This window comes from Lepidochelys kempii, chromosome 3 (assembly GCF_965140285.1).
Source record: "Lepidochelys kempii isolate rLepKem1 chromosome 3, rLepKem1.hap1, whole genome shotgun sequence".
Classification (NCBI taxonomy): Eukaryota; Metazoa; Chordata; order Testudines; family Cheloniidae; genus Lepidochelys; species Lepidochelys kempii.
In genome coordinates, this window is record NC_136382.1 from 98,916,437 (window position 1) to 98,942,046 (window position 25,610).

At 43.3% G+C, this 25,610-nt stretch overlaps 1 protein-coding gene across 8 annotated transcripts in view; it reads right to left on the reverse strand.

Annotated features, from left to right (window-relative positions):
• PTPRK (protein tyrosine phosphatase receptor type K) overlaps positions 1-25,610 on the reverse strand; it is a 584,612-nt gene that overhangs the window by 261,584 nt on the left and 297,418 nt on the right. For all 8 annotated transcript variants that reach the window (XM_073337267.2, XM_073337266.2, XM_073337264.2 and 5 more), the window contains one exon: positions 18,564-18,738. In XM_073337267.2, coding sequence (XP_073193368.1) covers positions 18,564-18,738 — 175 coding nt within the window. The remainder of the gene's footprint in view (positions 1-18,563; positions 18,739-25,610) is intronic.

A 25,610-nucleotide genomic window follows, 5' to 3' on the forward strand; every position in this document is an offset into this window, starting at 1 on the left:
CTTGTGAGAGTGTTGGGTCATCCTTTAGGATAGGTTGTAGATCCTTAATAATGCGTTGGAGGGGTTTTAGTTGGGGGCTGAAGGTGACGGCTAGTGGCGTTCTGTTATTTTCTTTGTTAGGCCTGTCCTGTAGTAGGTAACTTCTGGGAACTCTTCTGGCTCTATCAATCTGTTTCTTTACTTCTGCAGGTGGGTATTGTAGTTGTAAGAAAGCTTGACAGAGATCTTGTAGGTGTTTGTCTCTGTCTGAGGGGTTGGAGCAAATGCGGTTGTATCGCAGAGCTTGGCTGTAGACGATGGATCGTGTGGTGTGGTCAGGGTGAAAGCTGGAGGCATGCAGGTAGGAATAGCCGTCAGTAGGTTTACGGTATAGGGTGGTGTTTATGTGGCCATTGTTTATTAGCACTGTAGTGTCCAGGAAGTGGATCTCTTGTGTGGACTGGACCAGGCTGAGGTTGGTGGTGGGATGGAAATTGTTGAAATCATGGTGGAATTCCTCAAGGGCTTCTTTTCCATGGGTCCAGATGATGAAGATGTCATCAATATAGCGCAAGTAGAGTAGGGGCTTTAGGGGACGAGAGCTGAGGAAGCGTTGTTCTAAATCAGCCATAAAAATGTTGGCATACTGTGGGGCCATGCGGGTACCCATAGCAGTGCCGCTGATCTGAAGGTATACATTGTCCCCAAATGTGAAATAGTTATGGGTAAGGACAAAGTCACAAAGTTCAGCCACCAGGTTAGCCGTGACATTATCGGGGATAGTGTTCTTGACGGCTTGTAGTCCATCTTTGTGTGGAATGTTGGTGTAGAGGGCTTCTACATCCATAGTAGCCAGGATGGTGTTATCAGGAAGATCACCGATGGATTGAAGTTTCCTCAGGAAGTCAGTGGTGTCTCGAAGGTAGCTGGGAGTGCTGGTAGCGTAGGGCCTGAGGAGGGAGTCTACATAGCCAGACAATCCTGCTGTCAGGGTGCCAATGCCTGAGATGATGGGGCGCCCAGGATTTCCAGGTTTATGGATCTTGGGTAGTAGATAGAATATCCCAGGTCGGGGTTCCAGGGGTGTGTCTGTGCGGATTTGATCTTGTGCTTTTTCAGGAAGTTTCTTGAGCAAATGCTGTAGTTGCTTTTGGTAACTCTCAGTGGGATCATAGGGTAATGGCTTGTAGAAACTCGTGTTGGAGAGCTGCCGAGCAGCCTCTTGTTCATATTCCGACCTATTCATGATGACAACAGCACCTCCTTTGTCAGCCTTTTTGATTATGATGTCAGAGTTGTTTCTGAGGCTGTGGATGGCATTGCGTTCCGCATGGCTGAGGTTATGGGGCAAGTGATGCTGCTTTTCCACAATTTCAGCCCGTGCACGTCGGCGGAAGCACTCTATGTAGAAGTCCAGTCTGCTGTTTCGACCTTCAGGAGGAGTCCATCTAGAATCCCTCTTTCTGTAGTGTTGGCAGGGAGACCTCTGTGGATTAGTATGTTGTTCAGAGGTATTTTGGAAATATTCCTTGAGACGGAGACGTCGAAAATAGGATTCTAGGTCACCACAGAACTGTATCATGTTCGTGGGGGTGGAGGGGCAGAAGGAGAGGCCCCGAGATAGAACAGCTGCTTCTGCTGGGCTGAGAGTATAGTTGGATAGGTTAACAATATTGCTAGGTGGGGTGAGGGAACCATTGCTGTGGCCCCTTGTAGCATGTAGTAGTTTAGAAAGTTTAGTGTCTTTTTTCTTTTGTAGAGAAGCAAAGTGTGCGTTGTAAATGGCTTGTCTAGTTTTAGTAAAATCCAGCCACGAGGAACATTCCACACAAAGATGGACTACAAGCCGTCAAGAACACTATCCCCGATAATGTCACGGCTAACCTGGTGGCTGAACTTTGTGACTTTGTCCTTACCCATAACTATTTCACATTTGGGGACAATGTATACCTTCAGATCAGCGGCACTGCTATGGGTACCCGCATGGCCCCACAGTATGCCAACATTTTTATGGCTGATTTAGAACAACGCTTCCTCAGCTCTCGTCCCCTAAAGCCCCTACTCTACTTGCGCTATATTGATGACATCTTCATCATCTGGACCCATGGAAAAGAAGCCCTTGAGGAATTCCACCATGATTTCAACAATTTCCATCCCACCACCAACCTCAGCCTGGTCCAGTCCACACAAGAGATCCACTTCCTGGACACTACAGTGCTAATAAACAATGGCCACATAAACACCACCCTATACCGTAAACCTACTGACGGCTATTCCTACCTGCATGCCTCCAGCTTTCACCCTGACCACACCACACGATCCATCGTCTACAGCCAAGCTCTGCGATACAACCGCATTTGCTCCAACCCCTCAGACAGAGACAAACACCTACAAGATCTCTGTCAAGCTTTCTTACAACTACAATACCCACCTGCAGAAGTAAAGAAACAGATTGATAGAGCCAGAAGAGTTCCCAGAAGTTACCTACTACAGGACAGGCCTAACAAAGAAAATAACAGAACGCCACTAGCCGTCACCTTCAGCCCCCAACTAAAACCCCTCCAACGCATTATTAAGGATCTACAACCTATCCTAAAGGATGACCCAACACTCTCACAAGTCTTGGGAGACAGGCCAGTCCTTGCCTACAGACAGCCCCGCAACCTGAAGCAAATACTCACCAACAACCACATACCACACAACAGAACCACTAACCCAGGAACTTATCCTTGCAACAAAGCCCGTTGCCAATTGTGCCCACATATCTATTCAGGGGACACCATCACAGGGCCTAATAACATCAGCCACACTATCAGAGGCTCGTTCACCTGCACATCCACCAATGTGATCTATGCCATCATGTGCCAGCAATGCCCCTCTGCCATGTACATTGGTCAAACTGGACAGTCTCTACGTAAAAGAATAAATGGACACAAATCAGATGTCAAGAATTATAACATTCATAAACCAGTCGGAGAACACTTCAATCTCTCTGGTCACGCAATCACAGACATGAAGGTCGCTATCTTAAAACAAAAAAACTTCAAATCCAGACTCCAGCGAGAAACTGCTGAATTGGAATTCATTTGCAAATTGGATACTATTAATTTAGGCTTAAATAGAGACTGGGAGTGGCTAAGTCATTATGCAAGGTAGCCTGTTTCCTCTTGTTTTTTCCTACCCCCCCCCCCCCCAGATGTTCTGGTTTAACTTGGATTTAAACCTGGAGAATGGTCAGTTTAGATGAGCTATTACCAGCAGGAGAGTGAGTTTGTGTGTGTATGGGGGTGGGGGGGATGTGAGAAAACCTTGATCTATGCAGGAAATAGCCCGACTTGATTATGTAAAGAGTTGTCACTTTGGATGGGCTAGCACCAGCAGGAGAGTGAATTTGTGTGGGGGGGTGGAGGGTGAGAAAACCTGGATTTGTGCTGGAAATGGCCCACCTGTTGATCACTTTAGATAAGCTATTACCAGCAGGACAGTGGGGTGGGAGGAGGTATTGTTTCATGATTTCTGTGTGTATATAAAGTCTGCTGCAGTTTCCACGGTAAACATCTGATGAAGTGAGCTGTAGCTCACGAAAGCTCATGCTCAAATAAATTGGTTAGTCTCTAAGGTGCCACAAGTACTCCTTTTCTTTTTGCGAATACAGACTAACACGGCTGTTCCTCTGAAACACACCTTACAGTGTTGGCTCTTTCATCTCTGCCAAGTCCCTATCCTTTGCCCATCCTCTCCACATGTGATAAAGTTTCAAGGGATTCATGAAATATACCTTTTTTGTGAGCTCCTCTTCCCAGCTGTTCACACACAGAAAAGGTGGGAGGGGAGGAAGGGAGTGAAGCAAGGAAGGAAATGTCAGCATGGAATATATAGATTAGCGTGGACTATATAGCATAGAGTATATAGATTAGCTTTAGCCTAATTTGAATATCAGTCTAGATTTTTTTTTTCAAAGCACAAAGCCACCTCTAAAGAGAGCACAGTAAAATGTGTCTTGCATCTTGCACTTGTCACAGTAAAACATGAAGTACGAACCACATACCAGCATTACAACAGCTCAACATTTTACACTGGAAGAATCCCAAAGTGATTTACAACTACCACCGCTGAAAAGCAACCACTGCTGCAATGCAATGAGCAGCCAGTCAATGGTGCACAGCAAACCACAAAAGACAGAAGAGGTTTTTGTGGGGGTGAAGATAAATTTTTACCAGCAACACTACTGTCTGACTCTTCTTTTTTCTGAAAGCATCATGGGATCTTTCAAGTCCGACATGCAGCAAATGGCATGGAAGTAAACATATCCCAAAGAATGAAAAGCAGAGTGAACCCGACCAGTATTCAGACTTACAGTTCCAGGGCACCTAGGTGTTTCAAGTATTATGTCTAAAACCACTAAGGCTAGGATTTTTTTTTTAAACCTAATGGAGCTAAGCATCCAATTCCTGGGCATCTTCAATGGGAACTGGGCATCTCACTCCCCTTTGGCCCCCTTTAAAATTCCAGCCTGCACCATTCTTTTCACACTACTACTCTTCCAAAAAAACAGGCTAAAGGGGTAATATTTCCACATTTGAGGGGGTAATAGCCTCATGTCACATTCCACCAAGAACCCCTCTTGTTCCAGGTGGAATCTTTGGAAGGAAATTGGAAGGAACACTGACGTGAAAATAAAGAAGACTTCTTGACTCAGGTGGAACCTGTACATCTTTCCTTTGTGCGTGAGGAACTGGCATGCTCAGATGTGAGCCTGGGGTCCATGGCGTTCTGAGGAAAGGCAAAGATCGCCCAGACTTAGACAAGGACTTGGAAAACTTATCAGATACCTGCTAGCAAAGGGACTAAATATACTAACTAGAAGTATGCATAACTAATATAATTAACGAAGGCAAAGAAGAGAGCAGCACATCAGCAGTGCCCTGGTAAAAAAAGGCCAGGCTGTCACCCCTGTACCTCCCACTGCTAGTAAATCAGTGTGACAGTTTGAGCATCAATCTAGGTAAATTTATGAATTCTAGTTTGATTTTATGAACTCTCTGTATGTTTATACTTTTAAAGATGGGAGGTTGTGGAATCCCTATCATTTGAAGGTTTTTAAGAGCAAGTTGGTGTGATGTTACCCAGGGTACAGTCTGGACCTCTGAAAAGCTGTGTCCACTGAATATTCTCTAGCCTGGGGTGCTTTTTACACTGCTTTGCTGTCAGAACATCCCCTCTTGGCCTGTTCACATAGCCTTTAGCATTCAAAATTGCTCCCAGCTATGTTACATGAATGCTCTGCGGGCCATTCATTAATTACATACAGGGCAGCACCAGAAGATTCTCTCATCCCCGACTTTGTCTCCCCGACTCTTATACTGCTCAGTACCCTGCTGAAGAATACAAGCTCATAGAAAGTCTGTCATTTATCACAGGAAAATGATATGTACCAACTTCGTTATCCCAAATGGAATTTCCCCACACACTTAAACTTATCTTATTGTTTTATATTAACCAGTGTGTTTGGTTAATTAACCACAGAAAGATTACTTGTAATCACTTAAAAGCTATGATGAATAAAAGTCAGGATTGGTTACAAAAGAAATAAAAATATAAACGCAAGCTAATGGCTAATTTAACAAGTTGACAGAATTCAAAGAAAAGGTTTTCCATGCTATATGCTGCAGTAAATTTCACAAGCTGGGTTTCCTATCAGCCTGGGACCCCTTCCCCCTCAGTTCAGTGTTCTTCAGATATTCATTGATGTCATGTGCAGAGAGATGGACGGAGGAGTGAAGTAAAGTGCTTTCATCCCCTCTTTATAATGCAGTATCTTGTGCTAGAAACATCTTTGCTGAATCATAGTGACAGAGTCCATTGGGACATGAGGTTTGAACGGTCCATGTGATGAAATGTAAATTTCTTGTTTATGCCTTCCCGTTGCTGGAGAATGGTTGCTTAAGTAGGTAATAGCTATTTAACACCTGCCTGGGCTGCCCATGTGTCTTTGTCTCTGAAAAACTGGTTTGGGCTAGCTTTTCTTAATCTTGGAGCATGTTATAATAATGTCATATTGTAGAATTTTGTAACTTTACATACAATGTCGATACGCATATTTTTACTGTGACAATAATGTTCAGCAGATTATGATGTTTGAATGATACCCACAAGGCATACTTTGTACAAAATTTACCATAGTCTTGTAAATGTGGTGAACATAATAGTTGGACAGAAACCTATCAGGTATGGTGTAGGTTCACTTGATCCTTCCTCAGTGTTTCAGAATGGACTAGATGACCTCCGGAGGCTCTTTCCAGACCTACATTTCTATGACTCTATATCTTTCACTGTACCCTTGCATCAGCTCTCTTGTGTTAAGGAGAAGGAGTCTGGCACCTGATCACTGTCCCTGAATGGGACAGACATTAAGGACCATCAGCTATTGGATGACCGTGCCATAGCAGGACAATGGAAACTATCAGCCAAAGACTATTTATCGACTTATTAATGACTCTCATCCACTGTAACAAAGCTGAGTGCTGGAAGCCATATTCTACAGAGGGTCAGGGTATGGCTACGCTTGCAGATGTAGAGCAATTTGAGTTAAACCAACCTTCACAGAACGCAGTAGGGAAAGCGCTGCAGTTTGTCCACACTGACAGCTTCAAGAGCACTGGCGTGGCCACATTTTCAGCACTTGCAGTGGCATTGGGAACGGTGCATTATGGGCAGCTATCCCAGCATGCAATTGACTGCAACGTGTTTTTCAAATCGGGGGGGGGGAGGGTGGAGTGTGATAGGGAGTGTGTTGTGTGTATGTGGGGGGAGACAGAGTGGGTTGGGGGGGCTGAAACCATGTCAGTGTGCTGTTTTGTAAGTCCACACAGCAGCAGACCTCCCCCTCCTCTCTCTCTCTCATACACACAGCATTCCACAGTAACGGCTTGTTTTGTCTCAGAGCTGGCTGTCAGAAACGGAGCTTTCAAAGGGCATATCCACATTCCTAGGCGAGTTGAAAACAATGACAAGAGTGGCCACTTGACTTAAGGGGATTATAGGACGTTTCTGGACACTGATCAGAGCGCAGTAATCCAACACCTCGTTCACACGGACGCCCGGGCGTTTCAGCCACCATGCAACAAGCATTAATCTTCTCGCCGAGGTGGAGTACCAGGAGCGCTTTAGCCATGGAGTCAGAGCACTCTATGTGCCTTGCCAGTGTGCACGGGGAGAGAGCTAGGGTGTCTGGGGCTGCTTTAATGTGCTCTAACTCACAAATGTAGCCAAGCCCTTAGAAAATGGAAAAAACCCAGGGGAAGGACTGAAAGAGACAAGGTATTAAACTCTGTTTTTAAAGAGGACACACTGTTTACAGCGAAGATAGACCAGAACCAGAAGAGAAGACTGATCAGCAGGATAGCAGATGTGGATCCAGGACTCCCATCCAAAAGGTTCCCAGGAAGCATGAGGAAACTGAGGCAGGGTGTTTCAGGCAGATTATTTCCCACAGATCTGTACATCTCTCTCGCGCTCTCTCTCTTTTTCTATATTTTAAGGAAGTGTGTTTAAAAGTGTGTTTGCAAAGCGTCCATGTCACTTGCTTTAACTATCTCAAACTCCCCAAAAGGTATAGTAACAAACATCCAAAGTACCCACAAAAGTGATGTTCTGGGGAGGGCAGGCCTAAGCTACTGGGAGACTTGTGGGGAAGGGGGTCAGCTGTGGTTTTGGTGCCTAGCGCAACTGAGCTACAGGACACTCATCTCAAGAAGGGATGCCAGCATGAAGTCTGTATCCAAGGCATATGCATGAAGGACCAGAGTTGGAGACAATGTCCGGAAACAGCTCAGACTCAGGAAACTTAAAAGCATGTGGGATCTAAAGTTTCGGTCTAATGCAACAACTTGGTGACTGTGCCCAAGGATTTGCTCAGCCAGGGCTGTAACAATGCGAAGCACTCCCAACAACAACTCTATGGCTGCTGAAAGAAAAACCTGTTTCCTTCTTCTCCCCCTCTCCAAAGCCTACCTCTTACCACAGAACATTGAGAACAGGGGAAGTCCCTGGTATTGTACCCTTCCCCTTGGCTCCATTTTTGGGTACTCTTCCTGATTCCAAAAGCAGCAACAAGAAATTGGTGTGACTCAACAGCTGCACTGGAGTTCACCAGAAACTGAAAAGCACCAGTAAAACTGGCATGATTCTTACTGACCTCACTCTGCTGCTGCTTTGGAGGAAGCTGTAAGTGGCAGCAAATGCACTAGAGTGGTCTGCTGACTTAAGCTTAAATTCTACAGAATGACATGTTCAGAGATTTAATGTATTCCCCAGATAAACAAACTGGGCACTAGTTAACTTTCCAATGTGAACCTTAATCTACCACAATTTCTTATATGGAAGAAACGGAGACACTTCTAGTGAGAAAAGAAAAATATTCCCAGGAGAAGTATTTTCCAGATGCCAGTCCCATCATCAAGCTGCGTTAGCATCATCAGAGGCATTCATCTTAACTGCTGGTTTCTTAGGTAAAATCCCTAAAGAGATTTCAGGTAAGAAAGACTAGACTATCTTACAGTTAGACTCTTGTTTTCACCATAATAAAAATTATGGTGCAGTTCCTAGAAGATAAGCACAGCCCCAAATGGGAAATCTAATATAGTGTTTTCACAACACTAAAAGATTTCTCCATATAGAATCTTATCTGAAACATATTGCCTTTGGAGACTAAAATCCAATGCACATATCCAATCCTCCTCCTGTCAGAAATATCCAGACATTGCCAGAGAATCCTTACTTCAGCCATGGCTGTTCTAAACACCAACAATTCAATACATAAAATTGTAAGACAAGCCTTAGTTCCATGGCCTTGGAAATATGTTAACTTAAAAAAAAAAAAAAAACTGATCCAAGTTTTGGATACAAATATAGTGGAAACTGCTCATAATGAACCCCGTTACAATGAAAATTAATAAAACTTCCACATTGATCAACAAGGCAACATAAACAAATTTCAATTCCAGTTAGCATGAACATATATAAGCAGCGAACCTTTGAGAAAAAAATTACTTTAAATGTAAAAGGGTTCATTCCATAAACATCAGTTTGGCTAAGGGTGAAACACACTTTCCTCAACCAAAGGACCAGTCAAGGCCCAGACCCAGTGGGCCTCACAGACCCACTCCCCCACGACGGTGCCCTTGAGTTCTGGGGTTGTGTCAGACATTTATCAGTAGCTGACCACTGGTTGCCTGAATTTATTCCTGGACAGTCACTTAGGAAGACGTCAGGAACAAAAAAAAAAGCTGATTAAGCATCAGGCACTGCCTAATCAGACCTGAAAGACACTAGAGAAATCATGCAGCACAATAACAGGAAACTGGATTCCTTTGAGCTGAACTGTGGAGTACATTCTGCTAGCTAAGTGACCAAACCTCCTCTTTGATTCACCTAAGTTGCAAGTCCATAGGGAAGAAATCTACACACTTAAGAGAAACATCCACTAGGCTCACTCAGAGAGAGAGATTCAAACCATTTTATCACTCCCCCTTTAGTAACGTGGGGGGAAGTCCCCTTTGTGAGCCAAAACAAGCTTTTGGAAGAACTTAATCCGATGCAAAAAGCCTCAGGAAAACTTTTTATTGATATGAAAAACAAACCAATGAAACAGGAATTCACTTTGTTCTGATTTCTAAAAGAGTGGTTTTGAGGTGGTTGGAATACAACGAACATCCTGAGGGAAGCAGTCTATATTTGTAATGTCCCTAACTTGTGGGCACTAGGGACGTTAACATCACTGCACGCTGGAGCTATGAAACAAGAATTAAGGGCTTGGTTACACTTGCGAGTTACAGCGCATTAAAGGAGCCCCGGGTGCACTAGCTCACTACCCGTCCACACTGGCAAGGCAAATAGAGCACTCTGACTCCACGGCTAGAGTGCTCCTGGTACTCCACCTTGGCGAGTGGAATAACGTTTGGTGCACCCCCGCTGGAGCGCCGCGGCACCAGTGTGGATGCCCTGGTCTGTTAGCGTGCTCCGATCAGCCTCCAGAAGTGTCCCACAATGCCTGTTCTAGCCACTCTGGTCATCACTTTGAACTCTACTGCCCTGCCCTCAGGTGACCAACTGTCAGACCCGCCCTTTAAATTCTCTGGGAATTTTGAAAATCCCCTTCCTGTTTGCTCAGCCAGGTGTATAGTGCTCTCAGCGAACCTTTCCAGGTGACCATATCTCCACACGCCAGGCGATCCCCAGTATGGAGAAATGGTGAGGTGCTGGACCTCATCGCTGTTTGGGGGGAGGAAGCCGTCCAGTCCCAGCTGCACTCCAGCAGTAGGAATTACGATACTTTCAGGCAGATATCAAGGGACATGATGGAATGGGGCCATGACCGGGACGCACTGAAGTGCAGGATTAAAGTGAAAGCGTTGTGGAATGCCTACTGCAAAGCCTGAGAGGCAAACAGCAGCTCTGGTGCTGCCCCTGAGACCTGCCGTTTCTACAAAGAGCTGGATGCGATACTTGGGGGCGACCCCACCTCCATTCTGGGGACCACCATGGACACTTCAGAGCCCAGTGCAACAAGGCAGAAGGAGGAGGAGGATCAAAGCAGGAGCGAGGGTGCTAAGGCGGAGGAAGACACCCTGGAATCCCTAGATACATGCAGCCAGGAGCTGTTCTCAAAACAAGAAGGAAGGTAGCCAGTCGCAACGGCCGGGACTTGGGGAAGGACAAACACCAGAGGAGGTTCCCAATAAGGGGCTTTTATTTTGGGAAGGAAGTTATTTGGTGCGGGCTCTTGGAGCGAGGAGGGTTAGGGCTGCATGCATGCCTAGATGAAGAGTAGGGCATTGATGTGCTCTCTCACATCGCGGTAATCAGCCTCAGTGATCTCTTCAAAGGTCTCATCCAGAACTTGGGCAATGCGCTTGCGCAGATTTCTCGGGAGAGCCACTGTGGTCCTTGTCCCAGTCACGCTAACTTGTCCGCGCCACTGTGCCATGAGGGGCAGGAGGACCATTGCTGCACACAGGCAGGCTGCATATGGGCCAGGGCGGAAGCCCCATTGCAGTAGAAGACCCTCCCTTGCTTCCCAGGTCACCCTCAGCAGCGAGATATCTTCCAGGATGAACTCCTGCGGAAAATGTGGGGACAGTGTTCAGTATAGGGCCCCCCTGCTGCTGTTGGCTATCCCCAAGGCACAGAAACCCAGAGGGCAGTACAGCTGTGAAACAATCAGTCACGCTTGACCCTGTGCTTACTCACCATTTTGGGGCTCCCATGGGTTATATGCACTCGCTTTGGGACGGGGAAATTATCCTTTTGTGTAGACTGTGCTTGCCCTTAAGTATGGGGGAATCATTGCTCTGTCTGGTGTGAACAATGCTGCCTCTGTTAAGTGTTGCATTTTGCCTTTACAGATGCAATCTTGAGATCTCAACCGTTCGGGTTATCATCTGCCGAAAGATTCCAAAGAATCAGAAAGAGGCCACGCAGAAGCAAGGAAGACATGTTGCATGAAGTAATGCAGCATTCAAGTAATGAAAATCGAAAAGTGCAGGAGTGGCGGGACAGCGAAAGAAGGATCCACTAGAAGAACAAGGAGCACCCAGGCACAAAAGTGCGGTGCTCCGGAAGCAAAACACGGATTGGCTGATAAGCATAATGGAGCGCCAAGCGGACTCTATCCAGGCACTCGCAGCCATGCAGGAGGAGCATGACTGCGCCCACCCCTCCCCCTGCAGCCCTTGTCTCAAAACTCTTTCCCTTGTGCCCCTATGTCACCTCCAACCCACTTTCCCCAACATCTGGGTTCGTACCGCCACCAGCTGCCTCCAACACCTGTAGCTTCAGCACCAAGCCCTGAAAACTATGACCCTTACCCACGGCACTCAATCCCCATCACCATGCAGTATAGCCATCCTAAACTGCAGCTCTCATTGCTAGCACTCCAGACAGGAAGGCTGAGTATGATAACAGGACATATGCAAATCTGTAATTGTACCATTCCCCACCCCACCCCCTTGCCCTTTCTGTTTCCCAAGCTGTTGTGTTTCTTTTCAATAAATGGATTTTTTGGCTTTGAAAACATTCTTTATTATTGCATAAAGTAAAAGATACCTTAGCCCAGGAAAGAAATAGGCACTGCAAGTCAGCATAGCAAAAACAGATTCCTACTAACGTTGGAACTGCTGCACTTCACTCCCAGGCACGGCACCAGATATTACTGGTGGCTTTCAGCCTCAAATTGCTCCCTCAAGGCATCCCTAATCCTTGCAGTCCCATGCTGGGCCCCTCTAATAGCCCTGCTCTCTGGCTGTTCAAATTCAGCCTCCAGGTGTTCAACCTCTGAGTTCCCTGCCTGAGTGAATCGTTCACCCTTCCCTTCACAAATGTTATCGAGGGTACAGCATGCGGATATAACAGCGGGGATGCTGTCATCGGCCAGGTCCAGCTTCTTGTACAGAGAGCACCAGTGGCCCTTTAAACAACCAAAAGCACATTCCAGTGTCATTCTGCACTGGCTCAGCCTGTTGTTGAACTGCTTCTTGCTGCTGTCAAAGCTCCCTGTGTAGGGTTTCATAAACCATGGCATTAAAGGGTAAGCGGGTTCTCCAAGGATCACAATGGGCATTTCGACATCCCCTATAGTGATCTTCTGGTCTGGGAAAAAAGTCCTGGCTTGCAGCTTCCTGAACAGGCCAGTGTTCTGAAAGATGCATGCATCATGCACCTTTCCAGGCCAGCCTGCATTAATGTCAATGAAACACCCACGGTGATCCACAAGCACCTGGAGAACCATCGAGAAATATCCCTTCCGATTACTGTACACAAAGGCTAGGCGGGCTGGTGCCAGAATTGCAACATGCATGCTATCTATTGCCCCTTCGCAGTTAGGGAAACCCGTTTGTGCAAAGCCATCCATAATGTCATGCACATTACCCAGAGTCATGTTTTTTCTAAGCAGGATGCGATTAATGGCCCTGCAAACTTGCATCAACACCATTCCAGTGATCAACTTTTCCACTCCAAACTGGTTAGCAACCGATCGGTAGCTGACTGGAGTTGCCAGCTTCCAGACTGCAATAGCCACCCACTTCTCCACCGTCAAGGCAGCTCTCAATCTCGTGTCCTTGAGCCTCAGGGTGGGAGGCGAGCTCCTCACACAGTCCCGTGAAAGTGGTTTTTCTCATCTGAAAGTTCTGCAGCCACTGCTCGTCGTCCCAGACTTGCATAGTGATGTGATCCCACCACTCAATGCTCGTTTCCCGAGCCCAAAAGCGGCATTGCACGGTGGTGAGCATGTCCGTGAATGTCACAAGCAAACTCATGTCATATGCGTTACTCGAGTCGATATCATCATTGGAGCCCTCACGGTCACTTTGGATCATAATGAATATCTCCACTGCCAAACGTGATGTGCTGGCGAGACTCGTCAGGATACTCCTCAGCAATTCGGGCTCCATTCCCGCAGACCAAAAGGGAAGACAGAGCGCTCAGTACCAAAACATTGAAAGATAGCGCCAAATGTGGACGGAAGCACAGGGATTGCTGGGATGTGAACCGATGCATCACGGGGCGCTGGGACAGGACCCAGAATGCCCCGCACCCCACACCCCCTTCCCACAAGCCACAGCTCCAGAATGGGAAGAGGTGCTCTGTGGGATAGCTGCCCATAATGCACCTCTCCCAATGCCGCTACAAGTGCCGCAAATGTGGCCACGCCAGTGCGCTTGCAGCTGTCAGTGTGGACAGACTGCAGCACCTTCCCTGCTGCGCTCTCCGAAGGTGAGTTGAACTCAAAGAGCTCTACATCTGCAAGTGTACCCATGACCTAAGCCTCTCATTTCGACTTCCCAGAGTAATCTCAATCTGGGCTGACAGAAGAGAGAAGAGAAAGGGAAAAAAATCTACTAAACTCTTGCCATTTAAAAAAACAACTTCCATAATTGTGACAAGGATAGGATTTCAGTAAAAGTTGCATTTAAAAATGTTTCAATAAAATCATCAAATCTCTTTCAGACAAATGATGGAACTATTTATAGCTCAGTTTAAAATGTTGCAGCTGGACATATGTATTTCCCTGACAAATTTTCGCTTCCATGACTAGCAGATTCACACTAATCAACGTTTTCTTCAAAGTAACCTGTGCAAGAACCATTGTGTGAAATAAGTCTATTGTGGATCCTGTTTATCTTGCAACATCTAATAATGTACCAGACATTTTGCATACTCAACCTGCTGAATGACACGTAGCTAGTTTAAATAAAAGCAAATCGAGAAATACTATGTGAAATACTCTAGAGAAACCATAATACTCAGGTACATTATTAATGTAAATCAGAACAATGCAAGCCTATATTTCAGCCTTGTTTTTCACCCATATGCTTTGTAGTGAGGAAGAAAGGAGCTAATCTCTCTGCTTGCTAGCATTCAGATTTCATAGCTCTCTCCCCTCTCCTATCCCATATTACATTCAACACCACAAAAACAGGCATCTGCACAGGGCTGCATATTGTCTTCTGGGCATTGGCAATTTTACCAGGGAACAAATGAAAGAGGAAGTAGAAGATGGGACTGGGGGACATTTTCAGTTAGGTAAGTTTACTGTCTGAAACTGTACACAGCTTCCTGTAGAAGGAAAATACACAAGACTGACAGCTGTGCCACAGAACCCAATTAAAATCAATACAACACAGCTACTGAGCTGAGAGCTGAAGCGCAACTCAAAGTAAAGGTTTCAACATTAAATTATTGACTGGAAATACCTCTGGTAAAATGTTGTAATTGAATTGAAAACACTATACTGGTCTTACTTGTGAAACAAAACTTAATGAGAGTGAAATGAAACAGCCAAGGAATTTCTTAGAGGATCTTCGAAAGTGGATTCACCAAGGGAAGGTCATGCCTGACTAATCTAATCGCCTTCTATGATGAGATTACTGGTTCTGTGGATGAAGGGAAAGCAGTGGATGTATTGTTTCTTGACTTTAGCAAAGCTTTTGACACGGTCTCCCACAGTATTCTTGTCAGCAAGTTAAAGAAGTACGGGCTGGATGAATGCACTATAAGGTGGGTAGAAAATTGGCTAGATTGTCGGGCTCAACGGGTAGTGATCAATGGCTCCATGTCTAGTTGGCAGCCGGTGTCAAGTGGAGTGCCCCGGGGTCGGTCCTGGGGCCGGTTTTGTTCAATATCTTCATAAATGATCTGGAGGATGGTGTGGATTGCACTCTCAGCAAATTTGCGGATGATACTAAACTGGGAGGAGTGGTAGATACGCTGGAGGGCAGGGATAGGATACAGAGGGACCTAGACAAATTGGAGGATTGGGCCAAAAGAAATCTGATGAGGTTCAATAAGGATAAGTGCAGGGTCCTGCACTTAGGACAGAAGAACCCAATGCACAGCTACAGACTAGGGACCGAATGGGTAGGCAGCAGTTCTGCGGAAAAGGACCTAGGGGTGACAGTGGACGAGAAGCTGGATATGAGTCAGCAGTGTGCCCTTGTTGCCAAGAAGGCCAATGGCATTTTGGGATGTATAAGTAGGGGCATTGCGAGCAGATCAAGGGACATGATCGTTCCCCTCTATTCGACATTGGTGAAGCCTCATCTGGAGTACTGTGTCCAGTTTTGGGCCCCACACTACTAGAAGGATGTGGATAAATTGGAAAGAGTCCAGCGAAGGGCAACAAAAATTATTAGGGGTCTGGAACGCATGACTTATGAGGAGAGGCTGAGGGAACTGGGATTGTTTAGTCTGCAGAAGAGAAGAATGAGGGGGGATTTGATAGCTGCTTTCAACTACCTGAGAGGTGGTTGCAGAGAGGATGGTTCTAGACTATTCTCAATGGTAGAAGAGGACAGGACAAGGAGTAATGGTCTCAAGTTGCAGTGGGGGAGGTTTAGGTTGGATATTAGGAAAAACTTTTTCACTAGGAAGGTGGTGAAACACTGGAATGCGTTGCCTAGGGAGGTGGTGGAATCTCCTTCCTCAGAAGTTTTTAAGGTCAGGCTTGACAAAGCCCTGGCTGGGATGATTTAATTGGGGATTGGTCCTGCTTTTGAGCAGGGGGTTGGACTAGATGACCTCCTGAGGTCCCTTCCAACCCTGATATTCTATGATTCTATGATTCTAAGTGGTGCCAAAAAAATCTGGTGGTAAAGTCCAGAGATAATTTCCTTGTAAGAATAATTAGATGCTGATTTGCAGATGGTGATTTGCATAGAATAAGTTATAAAATTGGAATTTCCATTATCAATATTAAAATACCTTGCTGAGTATAAACTGCACCTTGTTTACACATCTGTATTAAAGTACGTATTCTACACATATACACAGTATATACACACAACCCAAAATTTTGATTGCACTGAGCAACAGATGCTGTTCATCTCTCGCTCTCTAATAACCAGTGTTGTCAATAAAGTTTGGCTTCTACAAGCTGAAGACATTATCATTACTCAGAATGATCTGGAAGCAATCCTAAAGTCATGACAAAGTAAATTGTGTTTCACCGTATTTTTTTTTCCCTCTGGCTGTGAGAACACACAGATCAATACTCTTCAGCATGAGAATTCCACAGTGAAATTTTCATTTGTTACAAACAGCAACAAAAAGGCCCTAAGCAAGCCCTGTCACTTTCGGTTTAGGAGGAAATGCACTAATAAACTCTTACCCCTGGGTCATCTTTGACAATGGGCAATACTATGCCAGCTCTTATTAAAGGTAATTCATATCAGTGGCCCAAAAATTTCCTTTAAAATTACCGTCTTTTGTATCCATGTAGCAGGTTGTCAGCTTTAAAGTGCCACTGAGATATAGGACCTGTCATTATGGTTAATTTTCAGCACAGTTTTAACACCAGGGTAGCTGACCCCCAAGGGTATGTTTTTGGCTAACAAGATTTATTTGGTGGTTATCCAGACAAACAAGAAAATATATTACGGTATATTGTTTTTCAAATATAACAGTGAGCAACAAATCCTGTACACTCATTTCTTATTCTGATGTTCAACAGACCAATGCATTGGTAGAAAAACTGTTAGAGCATTTAAAGGATTTAAGTAAAATAGAAGAAAATAGCTAACATTCTTCAGCTTCTAACTCTAGAAAGTGCAATATATACTTCTAAAAACCTGAACTTTTAAAATGGTAAAATCTATATATATATAAACTGTCTGTATTGACTAGATTGCTACTTATCATCAAGCTAAGATTAGGTCATAAAACTGAGTTTTACTCTGGACTTCAGTATTGTAACTTGAGTTTTCCAAAACTTTTTTAAAACTATTTTACTTTACTGTTTTCTTGCACTGGAAAGAACTAAAAACCATCAGTCATTTCTTGGGCAAATATATTTGAATGTTTTAGTTTCTTAGTTATATCAAAAATTAGTTTTCATGTTGTAACAGGACTAATTTTATCACAATAAAAAAAGGAAATTATATAGTGATCCACAAGAAGAAATATGACTAACTACTGTACAAAACAGCAGATAACATTACTGAAGCCTATGGCTGTTCAGCAAGGAAGTGGCACGGCCCAATTAATGATGGTTTTTGTAATAATATTTTGCACTTCTCAATCACCTTTCACCTGGGAGTCTCAAAGCACATTAAAAAATATTCATTAAGCCTCACTGCAAATGTGAGAGTAGGTAATTGAACAGTTGAGTAAAGATAGCCACAGAGAGGTTAAATGACTTGCCCCAGACCACATAGCAAGTGAGTTGCGAAGCTGGGAACTGAACCCAGTAGTCTTGACTCCCAGTCCTGTGTTCTCATGACTAGACCAAGTGCCTCCTTATCTCCCACAACCCCAAATTACAAACTCTAAGCCACTGCCAGACTTGGTAAGCCTAAGTACACCAACAAGGTCACTTAAAGTCAGGAAACAGGGTCACAACAAACAACTGAAACAGAAAATTCACATCCCTTCCTTCTGGGTCATCAAGCTTAATTAAAACATAACCATCCCGCTCCCCAAGCATAAGCCATGATTGCATTGCATCAGGCTGCCACACTTCTGAGTGAACTGAAATTCATTTAAAGTGTTTGGTGTTGGGGGTTGAACAAATATACCATTGCTTCTCCCCATCCCACAAATAGCTCGAGAGCAAAATCTCAATAAACACTCCTAGCCCTCGGACAGGTGAACAATTGAGAAAATTTTTGTATACCGGAATCTTTCAGTTCACAGAGAAATCTACTATTTTCTGTACCACTAGGCTGCCTAAGGCAAAAACGTTTAGAAGTAAAAATTAACTTATTACAGTAGATACTTTCATATCTGTAAAATTACTTGTTAAATGTTAATCAGTATTCATCTCAACCAATACTATCTAGAAGATAGTGGAAAGGAATATGGTATTTTACATGCATTGCATTATTAGGACTTTTTATAGAATTCCATTCTATGGAAAGCACTTGTCAGAAACAAGGCTGTCAAAACTTTATAGCCACATTTATTAGTTTTATTTTATGAGGATTTCTGTAATTTTATAGTGCTATCCGTTGGCTAAATAAAAATGTAAATATGATGCACTGATGTTAAGAGTATTTAATTTAATAAAATGAAAACATTTGCAACTTTACCTCTCACAATAAGTTGAGCAAAATTGGACACTCCAGAGCCTCTCTCTGACTGAGTTACACAGCGATATAAATCCTGATCAGTTTTTGTCACCTCTCGCAACTTGAAGGTAGCAGCAAATCTTCTGTGATTGATATTTTTAGTTTGGGCGACTGGAATATCTTCTCCATTCCGTCTCTATAAATAAGAGAAAACAATGCAAAAATATCGTATAAGAGTGTTTTTCTTCTTGACAAAGACATAAAAGTACCAACAAATATATTTTAAAACATCCAAACACATTTCGCCATGCTGAGTTTTCCATGATGGAAGGGTCTAGCAAAGAGTTTCCCCTCTAGAGCTGGGAAGCATTCAGAGTCTTCCACCCCTCCCAGGGTATATCTATGCTACAATTAAAAACCCATGGTTGGCCCGTGCCAGCTGACACAGGCTCTTGACAGCTCATGCAGGCTCATGGGGCTTGGACTAAGGATCCCGGAGCTCTGGGACCCTCCCACCTTGCAGGTCCTAGAGCCTGGTCTCCAGCCCAAGCCCAGACATTTACATTGCAATAAAACAGTCCCTTAGCCCAAGCCCAAGTCAGCTGGAACAGGTTTTTAATTGCAGTGTAGACATACCCCAAGAGGCCAAGCACGCCACATCCACCTTGCATTGCTCAGTAATGGAAACTATTCACAGGACAGCCTAGCGTTCCAAGAAGCAGCACTGAATTGTGAGAGTTGCATCACTGGGACAGCTTACTAAACTTTGTAAAGTTAAAACCAATTTATCAGTCCATTGTAAACAAAAGTTCTCCAAAAACTTATACACAGAGTTGCTGGATTTTCAACAACTTTCTGGATACTGGTTTTGCCCTTTTATGCTAGTTCTTATGCACCAGGCACCCACTTCCTGAAATTGTACTGCCTGACTTCAATTGCCTTCCAACTAGAGCTGGTTGAAAAAAAGTTGAAAAAAAATGGAAAACAAGAATTTTTCATAACACGTTTATTGATTTTCGAACTTTTGAAAAACGTCAAAACGTCAACTTCATTTCTGAATATTAACAAATTTCAAATCACTTCCATGGGTGAGAAAAAACTGCAAAATTTTCAGTGAATATTTGTGTTCCATCTCCCCACCCCCAATGAAAATTAAATTTTAAATTTCATTGAAAACTCAAAAGTTTAAAAAATTTGACTAGCTCTAGCTCCAGCAGGGATGTTACCATCTCTTTCCCACAGACAGCATCCCCCTCCTAGTACAAGTGGATGCAGCTGTTTCTGAAACTGTGAGCATCATTTCTTATTCATCAACAGAGGCAATTATCTGTCCTGCAGCAGCGTTGCCTGCTCCTATCAAATCCCCATCTCAGGTAGAAATCTACAACTTCCCAATCAACCCCAGAAATAAGAAATATCACCCAAAACTTAAACTCAGAATCTGAGCACGAAGCAATATTGCCGGACCATAAAGGCAGCAAATTGGAATTTAATAAAATTAAAGCCTCTGGCAAAAAAAAAAAAAAAATGGGAAAGGAAATGAGTCAAATCTGCATATGTATGTTTTCTGGGCTACTGGCATGTACTAGATCATTTCATTTTACATCTAACATTTATAGTCTTAGTATGGGGTTTAGGTTCTCTATAAAGAGCTGCCCTCTCCTGATGAAAAAACATACTGCTATAAATTAGCCAGCTGTTCGTGTTGTCTCAGACTCACTGTAAAACTATTCATTTTTAACCATTAACACATTGAAACATGAATCTTAGTTTTTTCTGCCTTAAAGCAGTCAAAATGCACCATTTCCCACACCCCATTACAACCTTGTCTGAAAGCTACCATTTATATACTCCTGACAGATTTCCGCTCCCTTCAATCCAAGAAAATTCTGGTATGAAGACCATTCCATCATCTTTATCAACAGTAATTTTATTGGACTGACTCTCCCTTATTTCATGATAAAAGTTTATATTGAGAAGACCAATTTAATTTCCTTTTCTCCTGTTATGTCAGAGATGGCATTGAGTCAACTGTGAAACCTCCAACTACCCCACAAGCATGGCTCAGATTGCAGAAGAAAACTAGGAAATATCGCCAAATGAAACAGAAAAAAATGCATCTCCAGCAGAAGAGAGAACTCTGATCTGAAATACTACAAAAATGTACTCAGATACCTCCCCTTTTTAAAACCACCATCACTAAAATTAACACAACTCTCAAATATCCATTTCTGATATGATAGTTATCTGAAATTGTATCATGGTAAGAGCACAGGACTGGGTGTCAGGAAAGCTGGATTCTATTGCCAATTCTGTGGCTGACTCACTGGATGACCTTTGGTACATCATAGGTTCTTTGTGACTCAGTTTTCCCATCTGTAAAATGTGGAGAATACCTACCTCACAAAGGTGAAGTTACGCTTGGTTTGCTAATGTTTTCAAAGGGACCGGCAGATGGAAGGCATCATTGAAATGCAAACGATCAACAGTATTATTAAAGTTTACAATACAGAACAGCTGTTACACACTTAAAGACTTCACGTTCCACTACTACTCAAGCTACAGTAAAAGCACTATATAATACGTATCTGTTTCCTCCTCTTAGCTAGCTCATTACATTTGAAAGCAAGATTCTCGAGCTATTTACTCAGTTTAAATCACAGACTTAAAATGAATGTGTTGATAGTCTACACACTAAAATTATTTTTAAGTCACAAGATCCAAGCTTTATATTAATTAAAATAAATAAATTACACTGCAGTTTCCTTCATTTCTACTTGTCTAAGCTTCCTTACAGTCTATGTTCTGATCATCAGCCCAGAGAAAAGGAAGGTGAAGGAAAATCATATTCTTTCATAGCACACACACACACACACACACACTTGTCAGCCATTTGTTAAAATACACTAAAGATGACAAAAGTATAGATTATGTTGACTAAAAGACTGAAATTTTGAACTATGGTATTACAGAAGACTGCAAGGCAACTCAGCTAATTCAATGAGTCTATTCCTGCAAAGTGTTGGATGGCAGTAGAAGAGGAAAAATAAAAGGATTTAACATTTGTTGTTAAAATATGTTTTTAAAAAGTGTTCTTTACCTTTCCATGAATGTTATTTATTTCTCCAGCAGAAGGATTTTACTGCAAAATACAACTGATTAATCCTCCTTTTTAAAAAAACCCTAAATATAGGTTTCTGAAAAATGCAATGCATTTTTGCTTCAAAAGTAGAATTTCCATACATTAAGGCATTTCCTTCATTTTGACTCCAATGTTTTTAAATACTAATGCTCCAAACTCTCATTCTCCTTGACAGTGAAGTACTTTACATAGCCTGTACTGTAAAACAAATTATTCTCCAAATGTTACAACTCCCTTACTAAAGCTGCACTGCATGCTCAATGTAGAAAAATACAATTAACTGGGCTCCTAATTTTAAATTGAATAATGAACCACTTTAAAACAGTTATGGAATTGCCTCACTATCAATACACAGAAATTTAATTAGCTTAAACTTATTTACTGTTCACAACGAAACCTAGAATTGTCTTTGCTGACTGCATTAATTATCGCTCCCTTATCTTCCAGGATTTAGAATGTTTTGAGAATGGCTGGTATCTGTCTCCTTTATACAGTTCCTTTAGGCCTTCACTGTGCTTCAGATCTCTAAAACAGGATCCTCATAACAGTATTAAAGTCAAATTACCAACTCAAAATGTGCCCATTTAAATTATCTTTGAAAATGTTCCCCTGAGCTTTAAGCTCAGGCAACCTAAAAACTACAGGCTCCTGTTGTATGCACAGTGCCATAGACTATGGAACCCTTGACAGACCCTCCATTCCTGAAGATTTTTTTTTAAGGTATACTACTACTTTTTACTAACAATTATTTATTAATTATTGTTTGTATGGCAGGAGCACACAGGACCAAGACCACATTGCACTGGGCACTGAACACACAAACTACAAAAAGACAGTCCCTGCCCTACAACTTACAATCTAGGTATAAGAGAAAACAGGTGACTATAGACCAATGTTTCTCAAACTGGGGGTCCCAACCCAAAAGGAGACTGCAAGGCTACTGTGGGGGGGGGGGGGTCACAAGATCAGAGCCATAACCAGGACAAGGCGAGCAGGGCAGCCGCCCAGAGTGCAAAGCTGGGGTAGAAAAATGCCAGGAAACAAATGGTAGGGGTAGAGCCCTGCAGCAGGCATGGTATTGCCAGACTTAATTCTGCGCTGCTCCTGGTGGCAACGTTGCCTTCAAAGCTGGGAGCCAGGTCAGCAGCAGCCATGCTCCTGCCGCCCAGCTCTGAAGCCAGCGCAGCAGCTGAGCAGAAGGGTAGCAATACCATAGTAATTTTTGGTTTCAGAGTAACAGCCGTGTTAGTCTGTATTCGCAAAAAGAAAAGGAGTACTGGTGGCACCTTAGAGACTAACCAATTTATTTGAGCATGAGCTTTCGTGAGCTACAGCTCACTTCATCGGAAGCATGCATTCTATCACTCTTGTTGGGGGGGGTGGGGGGGGGAAGAGGGTCACAGTCTGAAATATTTTCAAAGGGTGGCCCAGCAAAAAAAAGTTTGAGAACCCCTGCTGTAGACAGCCTGGGGGAGCACAAAGAAACAATAAGATTATATTGGTCAGCATGATAGGCTCCGGTGCCAGTACACCAGCAGCCTAACTGTTGTCGGGATCACATCAAAAGAGTTTAAGGACAGTTTTGAAGGAGGAGAGTGTGGTGACTTTGTTGCTGTTTATGGGTAACTCCTCCCAAGCATGAGGAGCAACATCTGAGAAAGCACAAAGACCTCTGTTTGAAAATTTAAGAAGTGGACTACAAAGGCCAGCACCACTGGCAGATCAGAGGCAGGAGTTGACATCTTGATAGCATATAAGACATGATAAGGACCGTGCAGATAGGCTGTGAATGGCCTTCAAAGTGAAGACAAGTAGCTTACTTTTGGTGATAAAGGAGGAGGAGCCAGTGGAGGTATACAAAGAGAGGGTGACCTGGTCAAAACAATGGGCTAGGGAAATGATCTTTGGAACAAAATTTTGAATGAATAAAAGAGGGGCAAAATTGCATTTATTGAGACCAGAGAAGAGAATGTTGCAGTAAATGAGACATAAGATAATGGCAGGCTGGATGAAAGTTAGAATTACATTGGAGTTAAAAGAATTAAAACGTGTAATTTGCTCAAATTTAATTGAAGGAGGATTTTGATAGGTTGAAACATTCTCTGAATGTTACTTTTCTTCAGTATGAGTGCAGTGAATGCAGCTTCTCCAGTAGGTGTGCAAAGTCTATCCCCATGTATATCTGTCTATATTTTTAAATAATTTTAACCACCAATAAACTCAACACTGCAACCAGAAAGTGATCTCCCACTTAGAAAATAAAAGTTGAAGCAAATACCCTGGCTTCACCTTAGCACTGGGACACCATTAACCAGTCACAGTGTTCAGATGATTTGAAATGATCTCTTAATTGAACTGTTCTTTTTTATGTAAGGGCTCTTAAAAGGGCAAAAGGAAAAACAGCAGTGCTCCCTGCTCATTAGAAGGTCCACGGTAGCTATATTGTTTCAATTTATGTGCCGCTCACTCTGAACAGAGCTCGAAAACTCTGCTCAATTAGGTTTTAGAAACTCAATTTAAAATTATTGTGGATTTATGCTAATAAGGATTGGCTGCACCATGCACTCTTCCTGATTCTTTTACTCATCTGCTGTATGATTTGATAACCTTGGATCACTCACTTCGGAGGGGTCACAAGCAGTAATGCCACATGCTCTAAGCTAGCATTTTTCTCCTTTTCTGAAAATAATAGTGGACGTAGCAAAGAACTACATGCCATAAGCAGCTGATTAAAAAATATGCAACTATCTTACAGCACTTGATAACTACTCCAGAGCTGCAGGCACTCGTATCACAGTGTTCTATAAATTTTGGGACCATTTCTAGATCTTGATAGTTAAACCACTTTATATGCCATATACTTTTTCTTTAAGTTAATGGAAGCATATAATCATCTTTAACACTACAGCTTTTAAACTGCTTTTAAGTTGGACAACAGACTCTATCCTAAAACACAAAAATCTGTGATGAGATGCCAATTATTCTCTTCTCCCTCTCCTGGGAGAAGTCAAACCATGTCTGGGGAGTTTGTATTGTTACTCCTTTTGACCTGAGCATTTAGCCAAAAATTCAGGATCTTGAGGGTTGTTCCAGTTGGGAGGAGACACTGGTGATGGAGTCAGATTTTTTTTTTTTTAAATGTAATTCTGTTTATTTACAACACAGCAGGACTCAAACAGCATGAGATAGGTTTCAGAGTAACAGCCGAGTTAGTCTGTATTCGCAAAAAGAAAAGGAGTACCTGTGGCACCTTAGAGACTAACCAATTTATTTGAGCATAAGCTTTCGTGAGCTACAGCTCATAGTGTCTTTGCTCACAGTTCCAAGCCCCTTTCCCGTCAACAATTAGCCCCCAAGCTCTTTCTCTTAGCTTTTCTCATGTCCACATTCCCAGTGCCTCTTCTGGGTCCCAGGCTTCCTTTCTGCCGTCTCTGGTATTTTTCTGACTTCTCTCTCTCACTCCCCAATCTGACACTAAAACCACACTCACCAAAGCCCCTCTGCTCACTGAGTTCAAATTCCTGAGCAGCCTGATGTGTCTTTGCTTTGGGTGGTCACATGTCCCTGTGTTTTGGCTAGAGGTTGTCACAGAACTGTCTGGGCTCCTTCTGCTGGCAACTCACCAGATATATGTCCCATTGAAACCCCGGGAGTTTTAAACCTCCATAATCTGAACAGTGTCCAGGCACTATTCCTGTCTTGCAGTCTGTAGACTTGCTTTTGGAATGCAGTCCCTCTCTCTAGCATCCCCTCCTGAAAACTGTGATCACATGGCCCAGGTGCCTAGCAGCTGGACTCAGGGCTGGCTCCTCAGATACCTCCCGTAGTTTAAAACACACACCCTCTCCCAGAATCCCATTGAAAGTGTGAGCCTTTTGGATAACAGTTTCACCTTCTCAGAGGGCATGGGGTAAGTACAGCATGTA